This window comes from Mugil cephalus, chromosome 22, assembly GCF_022458985.1.
Source record: "Mugil cephalus isolate CIBA_MC_2020 chromosome 22, CIBA_Mcephalus_1.1, whole genome shotgun sequence".
Lineage (NCBI taxonomy): Eukaryota > Metazoa > Chordata > Actinopteri > Mugiliformes > Mugilidae > Mugil > Mugil cephalus.
The window spans coordinates 9,698,117-9,713,264 of NC_061791.1; the positions used below are offsets into that span (position 1 = coordinate 9,698,117).

Sequence of the window (15,148 nt, forward strand, 5' to 3'; positions counted from 1 at the left end):
CGCACATGGGAAACATTTTGTTTTTATAAAACTGTTTAATGACAGTATAAAATGAACAGACATAACAGTTTATATATGTTACAATTATAGTACCATTGTTTTTTTTATTTAAGTTAAGTCATAATACACAAAAGGTTTTATCAATGAGAGGAGAAGGTTAATTTGCTGTATGGCCTACCATCCCAGAAAATAACATGCAGTACTATGGCCATGGCACAGGACTTAAACCACACAAGTAAAAAGCAGGTTATACTCACAACATAAACTATATCCCACCGGTGAAATTATTATGTTTACACAGAAACAAAACCCAAACTGCGTTTGACATAATAATGATACTACCACAGTGAATTGCCAAACTTGTATTCAACTGTATGTGCTGTCACTTATCAATCCTTAGAAAAGTGAAAACGAATCACCTCTCTGTTTAACAAACTCTGAAGCTCACAGGGAAGCACAAATACACACAGTGAGAAGATGTAGTAAAACTTACTACTGGTGCTTTAACACTTCAAGACATAATCTCTTTTACAGAGAAGTGGTGCAAACATGTATCTGACAATACTGACATATCATGAGAGCTAAATCAATCAGCGAGCAGAACATTTACATGTACGTAAATGGACGGACTGAGGTGCTACTGCTGACTCAGTGGGCTGCTGGCTCCGTAGCTTAGCAGAATACAGAAAAAAAACAAAGACACTTACAGCTAAAATATATAAAAACAAAAACTGAAAAAATTGAAAATTAGATTTAAGTTACACTTAACAAGCTTTTCTGGTGCTTCAACCATCTTCCTTTTTGAGTTTACACATCCAACAAGTGCAATGAATGGAACAATAACAGCTACAGACCTTACAGGTCAACTGAGCCTTCGATGGGAAAACTGAGCAGATTTTCAGACAATATATTACACAGCTGAATGTGGTGGAAGAAAAAATAGGATATTGAGTAAGAGAGAACTTTATCACTCGAAGGCACTGATTTCATTTATCACATTTTTTTTATGTATTAAGTTGTTTAGGATTATTAACAGCTAAATCTACATAGCTTCAAAGTCAATCACACTTTTATAAACGCATTGATAAATTGGTGCAAAAGATGTAAAACGATACATTCATTATGCGTGTTGCTGATAGTCGACAGCAGATGCTCCGTGCTTTTTCCTCTCTGACACCGTGAGGGAGTCCAGTGGTTTCTCCTTTCTTTATCCAGCTTTCTTCTTTCAAGTGGCGAACTTTCAAGATGGCTTAGTATTAAAAATGTCACTTGGGTTGTCAGTGGTCTGTCTGCAGCATCGGCCTGACTCGAGTCTGCAACAAACTTTAATCCACAAACTCACAGGGACTCTGGTGAATCTTAAAGAGTGGTTTCACAGATTCCCGTCATGTAACAAAAAAGACTGAAAATGAAATCGTGATCATAATCATAATGTCCTCAGCATAGTACCTTCACAGTCTTCCACCGTGCCTGAAATAAAACAGACAACCGGGCCCCTTCCCTGACATATGTAACTTCTTAGCTCCATCCAAACATAATAAAAAAAACATCTAAAAATAACAAATAATAGAAAAATATGAATCAATCCGGTATTCACAAATCTCACAGGTTTACAGGTGCATTCTACAATATTAAACAGACGTGGATGCTTTGATTTCCTCTAAATAGGTAAATGGTATAAGAAAAGAATATTTCATCACACACCTAAAGAAGTGTGGTGTCTTTTTCTTCTATGTTTTCATCTACTGTCAGAAATCTAGTTCTTGGTCGTCCTTCGTAGATCCTGCGTCCATGTGGCTTTTATGTTCATCCACATGTTGTTTCAAACGCTTGGTCACCAGATTCAGGCTGGTCTCGTGGAGGATAACCTGGGTCAGGTATTTCTCTCGTTTGATTTGTTCTTTGACTGTGTATGGGACGTCGGGGATCATGTAGGAGAGGAGGAACTTGGTAAAGTAAACGATGTGCTGTGAGGAGAGGGAAAAGAAGAAGAATGCTTCTCCATCAACGTGTTTTAATAATTAAAGGTGACGTATTCTGTTTTGTATGTACCCACCTCCACCACTATTATGAAAGCCATTTTGGCAGCCATGACGTGCCAGTAGTGGGCGTTGTACTCATACTGTCTGTGGTGTCCTGGAGGATGCCGAAAATCACGATACCTTCAAAGAGAAAAAAGATATTTCTTCAGCAACTTGACACAAATATGATCCTGTTATCACTCAACTATTAAGTGTTTCATTGTATTTTATCCCTACATAGGATAAATACAACAACAAAAATAATTCTAGCAGAAAGACACAGGGGTTAAGTTTTTATCAGACTCTAATTTTAGCAATGACCTGGAATTTATCAGTAGAGCCATTGTGCAGTTATCAGTTTTTTGTTTGTTCTATATTCTCTCCATAAAGCATTCACACTGTCTGAGAGAACCAGATTATCATGGTTTTATATTTGCTTGTTGGTTTTACTTGTGTATATAATTTAATTTAAAGAATATGATTGTGGAGGCAATATTTTTGAAAACAAAAAATACAGTTCAATTTAAATTATCATGCTTGTTTGTGTAGATCTGAGAGAGGTCTTCCTACCTGCAGGTGGTGATGTTGGGGGATAAGTTATCCTTTGCCATATTTTCAGAGAAATCGCTGGTATTGAATATAGACAGGGAGCTGTTGATGTAGCCCACCATTGTGTGATTGCTGTTGTCTTCATATGGGTACACGGAGAAGGACCAGTAATAGACCAACCGGGGAATCATGTCTGATGTAAAAGCAATGATCATGGCCTGTTGAGACAGCGGGAAAAAAAGTAAGTGTGGGTAGAAGAGAACAAAGATGAAGAGTATGTTTACAAATGATGGGTCACAATAGTTTTTAATACTATACCTAATAAAGCAGTACTTGTAAAAAAAAGTGCATTTAGCTTCTCAGAAGTTTAATAATTTGGCTTTTTTGACAGAAATTTAGGGGAAAAAAATTCAAACCGTCAAAGTGAAAACCTATTTCTTCAAAGTAATGTAATTTTTTTATTTTTTCCACTTTATGCTTTAGGTCTTACAAGAAAATAAATCCAGACTGAGATTTTCCTCCAGGATTTCCTTATATTTTGCTATATTCATTTTACCCTTTACTTTACAAGGCTTCCACAGCATGATGCTGCCACCACCCTGCTTCGAGGTGGGAATAATGGTCATGCACACAATGCGCCAAACATTGTGTCAAGAACCTGGAGTCTCTCTGCAGAGATCTAGTCAAGAGTTTGTCAGTCTCCCATAAATTTTTGACTTGAAGAATCTAAGCAACAGCTGTTGTACGTGGAGGTTGTCCCAATTCAGCTACAGAACTTTTTTAACTTGTCTATTGTGGCCTTTCTCCCTAGCCTGCTTCCTACATGGTTACCCAGTGACTGTGCCTTTTTCCATCCATTTCTAAATGAAGTCAAGTGTATGTTCAGTTTTTTTTTAACCATTCTCTGACTTATACGTCTCGATAACTTTTTTCCTCTGAGTTGCTTGGAGTGTTCTTTGTAAACAACAACTTACGTTCGTGACGACAGCCAAGATGGCGATGCCTTGAAGGATGGGCTGCCAGGCCCCTATGTCTTGGGCCTTTTCTGGCACAATGCGGCGAAACTGAGTCGTGAATTTCCAAGCATCCACCCGGATCTCAAACAGGTTGTTGATCAGGGCCAGAGCCGGTGCCAACGGGAAGGAGGCCACAAACAGAGTCACAAAGCCAAACTGGATGACTGTCAGGAACAAGATGGAGACACAATAAAAAATACGTTTAGTTACTCCTAACAAGTTTAATAAATTTGTATATATAAACTGGAACTGTTTTGCACAGCTTGCGTAATCAGACAAAGGGGCTAATGACATTTTTCCCTTCTTACCCATCTCAAGATATTCATAAAAGAGTCCTAGTTTGGAAATGGACTGAAGCTGGTAGTCTTGCTCCCAGCGAGGAGTCACCTTCTCTGAGGCTGCACTGGTGAAGTGGCGAAAAATCAAATTCTTCACCCACCTGTGGAGGGATAGAAGAGACATCATATAAAGTAACAGTAGCGAGAGAAAGAGGGAACGAGGTGAAGAGGCCTTAGATCCAGACTGCTTACGGTAGTAAGACCTCTTGGATGTTGTTCCAGATGGCTTTTCCACCCATGACGATGGCGAGCTGAGTTGTCAACTCAATCAGACAACCACCGGGATCACACTGCAGAAGCAAGACACAGATCAGTCTAGAATCATAAGTTAGTAAGTTGGACATGTAACAGCTAGATGGACCAAGAGTACCTCCTCATTCCGGTATCTATCCAAGAAATAAACAGGCCTCCCAGGATAGCCAACTGCTTTCCCCTTTGCAAAAGCGATGTAGAAGCAACAGGAATAGTAGTTGACAAACTGAAACAGGAAGATCTTCAAAGTCAAGCTGTTCTCGTACTCCGTCTTGGTCCGTGGGAGCTCTGATATCAGGTGTGAAAGGATTGGGAATCAAACCATGTCCAACTCATGAAAGGGCGGAGGTACACAGCAAAAAAATGGAGTGTTGAAATTTCAGGGTTTAACATGTTAGAGTTGATTTCCACTCTCACGGTGTCATTTCAACACATTCTGATTCAAAAAGTGTTAAGTGTTGGAGTTATTTGACAGAGTTAGTCAAGCCTAAGCAAATTAAGTAAATTTGCTTGGTAAGCCCCTGGGCTTCAGCCCAGGTAAACCTGTGGATCAACTATTAATTTGCTCTGCTGCGCCATTCTTCTATGTGCTTCTGCTGGTTTCACCACTGATCGACGCTGTGTTGTATGGAGAGTTTTACGCAGACGGTAAGTGCAAGTCAAACTTACAGGAAGAATAATATTAAATGAAACGTGGTGTATAAAACAACAATATATACGGAGAATATATAGGCTACTTTTCTATGCTTTGTTGTCGCTGGTACTGAACAGATAATGTATGGGATTCTAAGGCTAGTTAAGAATTAAACATTAATAAGCTGAAAAACGGTTTCCTACATTATCCACTGCAATTTACCAAATCACCACCAAAGTGGTGTAAAACAAAGCTTCATCTTTGTAAATGTCAAAACAAATTTTGGCTGGACCTAAAAACGAGCTTATATGAAGTTCACAGTCCTCACTGGTGCGGTGTAGTGTTTCGTTAACAAACCAATGGCATGTTTGGTTGCTGAAAAGGAGCTTTTTCCTTTCTAGTTTTCATTGAAACTTGTTGTGTTTTGACAAGGGTATATATTTTATATTTGTATTTGCAGTTAGTTTCATTCTTGTGACTCTTTGTTCGTAGCCGTGGACCTAGAGATGACCTCCCTGTTGTTACTGTTCTATCTCCTTCCACCACCAGGAGGACCGAAGCCTCCAAAAATCAGCGCCTCCAGTAATTAAATATTTAGAATTTTTATGTCATGTCACTGTCTTAGCCTCATATGCAAAAGTGGGTAAAAGGTGGATGAAACAAATTACAGTCGAGTTTAGGATGTTTGAAAAAATCACTTCTGTAACGCTGTTTTCTCTGACTTGCTCCTGTGTCTAATGCTCAGTGTCTTTGTGTTAACCCCAGTCTTGCTGCAGTTTGGAAGGGCATCTTCAGAATCAGCAGAGACAGCAGCTGTTCCTCCTAGACATTGGGCGCCAGAAGAGGAAGATCGACAGCTTCTATATCACCTTGGACAAGTGTCTCATCCTCTGCCAGACCAACTGTCTCTTAGGGCATTTGATGAGCTTTTTAAAGCTCATTTTGTCTTCAATGTGTCTTGCGATGGTGTGCTTGTGAATTTATTTTATTACATCTTCATTTGTTATGTTCTAATTGACTGGAGGCCTTTGGGTTGAGTGAGGGGCCTCTTTGGATCATCCTGCAGATACTTAATTAGTTTGGGATCCAGTGAATTTGGAGGCCAGGTCAACACCTTGTTGTTAAAAGACTAACAATAAATGTTTCTGAAAATTTATTGTTGTTCTTGGAATTAATTCTTTCATAATTTTAATTATTATTGTATAATAAAGTTGTATTTAATTAAAATTAAAATTACCTAAATAAAAAAATAAGTAAAAGTAGTGTTATTTTTCATACCGTGTAGTGTTAATTTAACCCAGTTTGGAAAGTTAAAAATGAACTCTGACATGGTGATAAACCACTCAGTTAATTTAACCCAGTTTGGAAAGTTAAAAATAAACTCTGACATGGTGATAAAACAATCAGTTAATTTAACCCAGTTTGGAAAGTTAAAAATAAACTCTGAGATGGTGTTAATGATAAATCATAGTGTTAATTTAACCCAGTTTGGTGAGTTAAAGAAGGAACACCCACAACTCTGTAGAGTGTAGAGCTATATAAACCCCATAAAAAAGTGTTAAAATCAACTCTGTGGGATTCAACTCTCCAGTTTTTGCTGTGTACAGCTACACGGCTGCAGGTTGAACTCACCGAAGTCTGTGATCCAGATGGCAACGCGCTCATAGAGAACATTGAGGATCATAATCACAACAAAACTGATGAGTGAGGCCGTTACTGACGTGGCCATCTGAGGTGTCACATACTCCTTTATTCCCTCCAGATTATCAAGATTACTCCTGAGTTTGGTTGAGAAGATGAAGAAGACAACGAGGCGGTACACGGTGATGGCCACGATGGACGCCAGGGTCAGCATAATCTGAAGGAAAACGGAAAATTTAAAACTTTAAGATCAATTATTAATCTGTTTTAAATTTCTTTTAGGGACATTTTGTCTTTATTTAAATGAACAGGAACGAGAATGACACAAAGGAAAAATCTAAACTGGGAGTCAAACAACAAAGTGCAACAAACTGAGAAGACAGGCAAAGTTTTCTATGGATCAATAGTTTCTAAACCTGCAGACCAAGAAACAGCAGCAATTATTAGAGAATTGCAGAAAAAGTATATTACCCAGAATATGACTGTCCCCATCCCTATTGACAATCGGACACATCGTCCACAAGCTGTGTATGGCACTTTTTCTTTAACCTAAAAAACACACACAAAAAGAATAAACACAACATGAAACAAAACGACAAAAGAACTATTATTTAAAGCTCATCTTTAATCTTTCTTGTTATTTTTTGTGACCACAGAAATAAAGAGCAATGCAGTTTTCTGCATTTCTGCAAGTGTGTGCGATTTACCCCCGTGACAGGGTTTTTTCTCTCGTGGACACATTTGGCCTCATATTCTGGACGAGGCTGCTCTTCCTGCTCCAGGAACTCCACGGTGTCCCACTCATACTCCAGCTCTGCCTGGTAGCGCTTCCAGAACTCCAGGAACAATGTTACTGAAGGAAATCACCAGGAGCAGGAAAAAACAAGCAATTACAAGAGGGAAGGAAGTTACGTTGTATGACTAAAGTGTTTTGTGAAAATGCTTTTAGCAAAGATGAGGGGAATGTCTAAAAAAACAGGTGAAACTTAATCAAACTCACCCCAGACTGACATGAAAACTGCAAATACCAAGGTTCCAAAGTTATCAAAGATGTTAAGGTCCTAAAAAAACAGAATAAAGAGTGTGGAGATAACGTGTAAATAAATAAAAGATAAAACTGCTGGTGTGTGAGAGTAAAACCGTAGCCACACTTAAAACTCTGCAAAGATGTGAGCTCTATCAGTCACTGGAGCTAATTCCTGCATTAACACAACATGAGGAAAATTATAATATAACAAAAAATGCACTGCTCATGAAATGTTTTGTTATCAGAAGTTATATTACATAGATTTTGTCTATTGTAATATTTATCCATATTAGTGAGAAGACGAAATGAAAGTTTGTTGCTAAAATAAAATAAAGCTCACCTTTGCAGTGTCACATGTGCTGTTTAATGCCCAGTATTGGCAGTAGTCACACTGTGGACACATTATAATTTTTCCTCCGACTTTAGGGTCGCACACTTCTTTGCTGCAGGACACAGAAAGGAGAACATTAGCGAGGGAAGTTGTTAGCCTCGTGGACGGTTTATACCTATTTCATTGTGTAATACCTCCAGGTGCTGGTTTCTTGAGTCTTATATCCATAAACGAAACAGCCGACGCCCACAACAGCTGCCAGAGCGAGCATTTTTGTGTAGAAACCCAACCAAGCAAAGTAAATGCCGATCTTTTCTCCGTAGTACTTCCTGTAAAAATAAATAAAGTCACGTTTTATGATCGCTACGGTGGCCTCAGTGTAAAAGGCACAGTGCAAAAACTTTTCATTTTATCTGAATTAAAATCTGAATCTGAATTAAATCATATATTCACTCAATTCATATTCATTCATATTGACTTATTCATATAAGTGTCCACCTTATGAGGTCAAGTGGCTGCATCTTGTAGAAGCTTTTTGGATGAGCCCATTCTGTATAGAGCAGGAATCTCTCATTGGAGCAGCCCTCTTCTTTGGACTTGACATTGAACCTGCCCTGAAATAGCCACCAGAGAAGTCACAAATATGTACACTGGTAAACAAAATATTCAGGAGTCAAGTTAGACGAAGCAGAAAAGAGTATCACTTACGTCATGGAGGGGATAGGCGCCTTTGTACACTCCACTATCTAGGAGTTTGGTGATGCCAAACTTCTTTAAGTTACCTCTTATATCATAAGGGGCTCGGCTCAGGATGTAAAACGCCTGGTGGAAAACAAAACATTGTTATGTGGTTAATGTTTAGGCAAATTCTGTTAATATGTCCTTAGAATAGTCCATTCCCAAGAACTGGGCAAAGTTCAATCAGTAACTCTAACAGAAGGCCAAACTTGCCATCCTGCTCCTCATGGATGGAGTGAAGAAGGTATCTTTGCTCTTCATAAAGAAGTGTTCCGCTCTCTCTTTCTCAAAAGGGGCAGTGAAGTACTCGGTCTCCTTTCTGATCAGGTCTTCGCTGGGATAGAAGTGCTTGGTGATGAAGGAGAAGAAGCGCCACGGGGAGGGGCGGGAGGACAGGTCGTTGGGCTGGATGGGAAGCTTGATGTGCAGGACCTCTGCGTATGTGCACAGCACGTCCCACGGCATGTGAACTTTCACAAATACCAGCTTCTCATCTATAACCTGCAGGCAAACAAGAGGGTTTACTTAAATCACAAGAGACAGGAAGAGAAACGACTTCCAAGAACTTCCACTTACAGATGGAGTGGCCTCCAACTCCATGCCCATCTTCATCAGGCTGGCTTCAAAGAACTCTCGTCGTCTCTGAGGAGAAGGATATAGCAACGGCTTAAACTTTCCAGACATTATGATCCAAATACTGTAATTGTATGATGTGCTGTGAATAACCTCCAGAAAGACCACAAACATGTTTAAGGAAGATATATAAGTCCTCTAATATATTTCTACAACATTTGAATACAAAGAACATGCAAACTAAGACCTTAATAACCTTTTCGTGATGCTAATTTGTTTGGATATCTCCACTCCCATAACCTTATTTACACAGCAAATACAACACCCAGGTATCACATTATAACAAGTAAAGTGTTTGACCATCTTCTGACGAGACACTGTTCTCCCGGGAAACTTCCGGACCTGGCATTCATAAGGACGTTACTTAGACATGTAGCACCCACCTACACCTGACCAGACAACCCCACCCCATAGCAATGACACTCTTTGATGGCAGCAGCCATCCCCAGCAGGACGCAGCCTGACACAGACACACACAAGGTGTTGACCTGGCCTCCAAATTCACTGGATCCCAAACTAATTAAGTATCTGTGGGATGATCCAAAGAGGCCCCTCACTCAACCCAAAGGCCCCAACAACAACATCCTGTTTCCAGACATCACAGGACACCCTCAGAAGGCCCGTGTCCATCCTGTTTTGGTGGAACAACTGAGGCCTACACAATATTAGGAACGTCGGAAAACAGCTGCACAATGAACTAAAAGGAAACATTAAAGAACACCCCCCAGAAACAAAGGGATCTTAAATCTTTATAACTTGGGATTCTTATCACTGAGAACAATACGGTGTGTCAAGGAAAACTCATTTTTCAAGGATCCACGCCCACATTTTCAAGGTTCCACAGTAATGTTGACAAAGCAATACTTAAACAGCTCTACTGTTTATTTAGTCAACATTGTTTTTTGTGAGTGACAGGAAACACCATAAGAGCATGAAATATTAGAGAGAAAAAAATAACGGATTTGTCAAAAGTACAAGTTTGAATCATTCAGCCAAGACCAACAGAGCCGTCTCACATATTCCCAGAAGTTGTAATCAGAGCAGTTAGAGGTTGTGCAACATCTGTCTTATCTAAAAAAATAAAGAAATAAACGAGTGCCTGGTAGAGATCACCCTCCATCGTTGGATTTAATCCAGTTAGGGATGATTATGAATGTGGAATAGTTCAGTCCTGGTGAATATGTCATGAGTTAATGGCTACAACAGGAGGATCAGCTTCATACTCCCATCAAGTCGATGTAGACATACAGTAACTACACGTACAACATGAATTTATCACATCAGTATTTTTCATCATAGCCATCACAAAGCATGGTCTCTATTTCAAAACCACTTGAGTGTTATAATTGCAACACTGTGCGTATGTATAGTGTGTGGACCAGTTTTCCCAAACAGGTTGCACAAACCATACCGTAAACCTCTTGCATAAGACACCAGCAGCAGCGTCTGAGTTTGATGTCTGTGTCATCCGAGCCAACCCCACTGATCTGATTTGAGTTTGTCTGGCAAAGTTCTGGCTCTCTAAGTGAAGGAGCGATGCTCTTCATTTACTCGTCTTCCCCCGGAGCATGCGGACGGCGCGGCTACAAAGAACAGCTCGTAATTAGAATGCGTGATGCACCGCCAAAAGTTAACAATGTGAACGTGGTGCAAAGGAAAACTCCTTTTCCAAATAAGGAAGAGTCAATAGGATTCGTATGAGTAATGAAGCTTATCATGTTTTCTTCTGTTTGCAAGTCCCGTCATCAATCAACTTTTACATGATATTAAACTTAAAAACAGCATAGTTTTCATTAAAGAAAAACAACTGTGTTCCATATTTGCAACCTAATTAATTTAAAAACTGACGTGGCAGTTTTAGAGGAGGATTGTCCACCCGCTATGTCATTTCTCTACCATCTATTACACTGTATTTACAGTATTTACATCATCAGCAGAGTGAATGTGTGGTACTTCGGCTCAGAGAGGAAAGGAGAGGAGAGGAAACCTACTTTGCGCCTCTGAAACGTGTGCCGCTTCTCGAACTCCTTCTTGTCCTCGTCCTCGTACACCAGGATGAAGTCGATCCTGCGCACGCCGTCGTTGAAGAACAAGGACTCGGGGTTGCCATTGAACTCTGCCTGAGGGCAGAAACAGTGCACATCAGGTGAGTCTGTGGACTGAAACTCTGCCGTCTGGAACTCGTACTCCTCCTCCTCCATGATTTCATACATGTTGGGCATGTTGAGCAGCGACGAGGTGCCGCGACAAACTGCTTGACAAGCCTGCTTAATCTGGGATGTGGGCAATGCGGGAGAAATGGGAAGAGTCCGCAAACATTAGGACACCCGCCCTTTGCCTATCTGCCCTCCTCTCTCCACACAATGAGACTTGTGACACCCATAAGCGTTAATAAAGCCCTTGCCAGCACACGGCATGTAAGTACTTTTATGTCACAGTGTGTTTTGCGCAGTGGCATGAAACAAATGTCACATAAATAAACACACATGCTAAGCTGCTGACGTGACCAGATAGGGTTAACTCACCTGTTGTGCTTTTGACACGATTGTTCCCTCTTTAATGGAATGATAAGTTGGTAAAAACTCCTCGGGGTAAACTGTAAAAAAAAAAAGGCGTACACATAAATAAGAATAGGAGCATGAGCAGAAACAATAGGGACCTTACGTGTGCGTTAAGATTTAAGGCAGGTTTAGCCGCTTAAGTCCAAAGTTATATTTTTAGAGTTTCACCTAAGAAAATATGATCTAAATCTTTATTACCTAATTATTAGTAAACTTTATTAACTGCAAAAGCTTATAAGGGCTAACAGTGATTTGGGATCATTTTGAAATACAATATTTCTCCTTTTCCTCATCGCAAAACCATCATCTGGAAAACTACAGAATAAAAATTTTTTTTTACTTAAACAAAACTGTAAATTAGAGCATGAGTAACAGCCTTACAACAATAAACCAGTGACACTGATGTTCCTGGATTAAATTAGTATTCACACTGGTGCATCTCTACATAATTTTATTCAGTGAATTTGCAAAACTGAAAGAAATTCTTAGATATGTGCAGCAGATACAGTCCAGGAGTTAGATTTGTTTCATCAAGAACAACATGACGTGTTTTCTCAGCTGCAAAATGCCCGGGATCAAATTCATACTCTACCGGTAAGTAACCATGCAGCACGTGCCTGTTATTCACTTCCCTAAATCTCATCCTCTGCTTTTTCTTTTTTTTTGTTTTGTTTTTACTGTTTTCAGGCAATTTGCCACTTACCACAAAGTTACATGGGAACAAAAACAAAAGGAATCGGTCGCTGTCTGCCGATACTCAACAATCACCTCATTGAAAAAATAAAACAACTAAGCAGTTAAATACTATATACCCATTATATGCTTCATGACTGCGTTATGAATGTCTCTCGAACGCACTGATGACAAAACATTGAGTATGGAAAGTCCGGTGGTGATGTTTCCACATAAACTAGAGCATGATGAGAAAACTAAGTGAAGACAGATGTTGTTTTCAAAACACCGGCCATAGTAACAGCTGGGAAACTATGTTTGGAATCATTTGGGCATAAATGAGCGTATGTAGAATAAAATAATCCGAGTTAAATCATTAAGTTAGGGAAACAAATGCCAAATGGCTCAACACCCCGCCCTGCTATGGCTCCCACTGTTACAAGATGCTGCAGATAGAGGAAACAAAATGTATGGTGGCCACAGGCGAGATTCACTTCCTGTGGTGCTCTGCGGCATCTTCCACATAATGCACCCTTGTGCTTCACAAGCAGGAGTTTAAGACTAGTCTAAGACTAAAACTCCCACAGCCTCCAAAACATTAATCACACAAAATAATCACAGTTGTGTTTCGCAAAGTCTGGAAGTGAGCATATGCTCATATTATTCTGCTTTCACGTCAGAAGGTGCCACCAGAGATTTAACTTCCTCTCTGCATTTATACAACGTGCCAACGCAGCTCCGTGTCTATGTCGCATCTGACAGGAAATCTGTGGCAAACACAAGGGAATTATATATCACCGCGTTGTCTCTCTTTCACACAAACTAAATAAGCCCTAAGATCATTTCTGTGTAGACGGTAAGTGCCTGTAACTGCGCATTTTGCATGTGGAATGAGATGAAAGATAATCAAGTAAAAGTTACCACAGCTGGGCACTGTAACTGTTTCAGGTTCGAGTTGATAAGCATCGGCTTTACTGCGCCGACGCCATAAAATATTGTGCTGGATAAAAGATAAGAAGCATGAGACGTGTTTGATAACCAAGTTTTCACTGTCCACATTTGGTGTAACAATAAAAGCATTATTTCCAGTCTGCTAAACCACACGAGGTGAACAAAAGGCATTAATAATTCATTATAAACGCTGCTTTTCGACCTGCACTTTATGATCCACTCCATTTCCATTTAGTTGGGGCTTATTCTACATCACTGAGAGCAATCAGCGGAAACCTCAAAGGATCATTTGTCTCCATGTCGGCGGATTTTTTAGAAAGCATGTAATAGCAGACAGTGTGTAGCTTTCTAACAATGTCTTTATTCACATTAACTTCCAAGACAAGTCAAGGCAATGAGACAATGCAGTTTCAGTTTCAGGAATGTAAACCATCCACAGTCAAAACAGCGCTTCCAGATAGCCTTTCTCCTGAACCATATCTGTCGTCTATGTAATAAAAAGGCTATTTTTATCGAGTGTCTTTAAGTGAGGATGAGCTATTACTTGTAATACAGGTTCTTCTCATTTACAGATGCCTGTTGTGAGACTTTCTAAAAGCCGGTGCACAGCTGCACGGTTTGAGTGTTACACAGACTCCCACTGTCCAGTCATCGCTTTGCCCGTTTAAGGGCACAAGATAAACGGGGTTCGTGTTTCATATCGGCAGAGATACACTCACTTGACGGTTCATTAGATACACCAGAGAAAACAAATGCATTTGAATCTGACGGTTTGCACGAAATCCCCCCTTCGTGACTGGCACAGCGTTGTGTTCACGATGAAACAGTGCAGGAAATGATGTAATTCAACTATATGACACCACTTTGAAGGGTGTAGTGTGTGTTGCTGTTTCCATTATTTAGAAACACGTGTCGGTACAATGCAATACAGGTCAAAAGCACTATTAATGGCAGCCGCCACAGTGAAAACACAGTGGAAATGAAACAAACATTTGTATGAAACAACTGCTTGTGACTATAATCTGTCCTGTGGCTAAGATTCAGTGCAGGACATTTTGTTTTCAATGGTGTACCTAAGTGTCAAGTGAGCAATATTGCAAGAAACGTTGATCTAAAGCACATTTTTATGGAAATTAAACACAGTTTGCACAATGCCACGTGTCTTCTTTGCAAACAAATAATAATAATAAGGAGGAGAAAAGTGGCGAACTGCGACCAAACCACTCAGATTAGTGATGGGTGAGTAGATGTGAACTAAAGTGTGCATTTTAAGGTGGACATGGGTGGCTGGGGAAAATAAATAAACGAGACTCTGCCCCATGTCCCGCAATGCACACACATAAAAGACAACAAATCAAAGACAAAGCGTGTCTCTCTTACCTATTTCGTCGTCAATCAGGTCCAGCTTCACGTCACCCGTCAGCTCGTCCGTCTCAGACAGGGAGTCCATCTCCAGGATGTCGTTGTTGCTCATGGTCTTCGTCGGGGGGGCCGGTGGGGGACTTCAAAGTCACATAACCGAGAGCCAGAAAACTTTTAAGTAATTTACCAACACCCCTACACAGCACGTCGCAGTGGGTTCGCGTCACAGCCTCCGCGCATACCTTCCTTGTTTCTCAACATAGTTTAAGCCTGATAAAGTTTGGTCAAGTTGTGACATGAGAAGGGGAAAAGAAACGGATAGGGTGGGGTGGGGTCGGGGGAGGCGGCGGAAAAGTTGAGGGCGTTAACGTTGGTCGGAAACATTTGACAAACCCCCCCCAACTGCAGCATTAACAACTATA

At 40.2% G+C, this 15,148-nt stretch overlaps 1 protein-coding gene across 1 annotated transcript; it reads right to left on the reverse strand.

Moving 5' to 3' along the window:
• Positions 1-15: 15 nt before the first annotated feature.
• On the reverse strand, positions 16-15,013 carry ano6 (anoctamin 6). Its single transcript, XM_047575298.1, has 20 exons — positions 14,745-15,013; positions 11,706-11,776; positions 11,172-11,300; positions 9,124-9,189; positions 8,761-9,048; positions 8,518-8,631; positions 8,308-8,423; positions 8,004-8,138; positions 7,819-7,921; positions 7,452-7,512; positions 7,159-7,304; positions 6,923-7,000; positions 6,443-6,668; positions 4,295-4,464; positions 4,117-4,214; positions 3,895-4,025; positions 3,545-3,750; positions 2,592-2,788; positions 2,057-2,162; positions 16-1,967 (listed from the first exon to the last, which is right to left on the reverse strand). Exons 1-20 carry the CDS (start codon positions 14,836-14,838, stop codon positions 1,749-1,751), a joined length of 2,754 nt encoding a protein of 917 aa, XP_047431254.1. The 5' UTR covers positions 14,839-15,013; the 3' UTR covers positions 16-1,748.
• Between the last annotated feature and the right edge of the window lie 135 nt (positions 15,014-15,148).

Coding starts and splice junctions, on each gene's coding strand:
- ano6 (XM_047575298.1), bottom strand. CDS start 14,838: ATGAGCAACAACGACATCCTGGAGATGGACTCCCTGTCTGAGACGGAC. Junction 9,049..9,123: donor AGTTGGAGGCCACTCCATCT/GTAAGTGGAAGT, acceptor GTTTGCCTGCAG/GTTATAGATGAGAAGCTGGT. Junction 2,789..3,544: donor TCTTGGCTGTCGTCACGAAC/GTAAGTTGTTGT, acceptor CTGTCTCAACAG/GCCATGATCATTGCTTTTAC.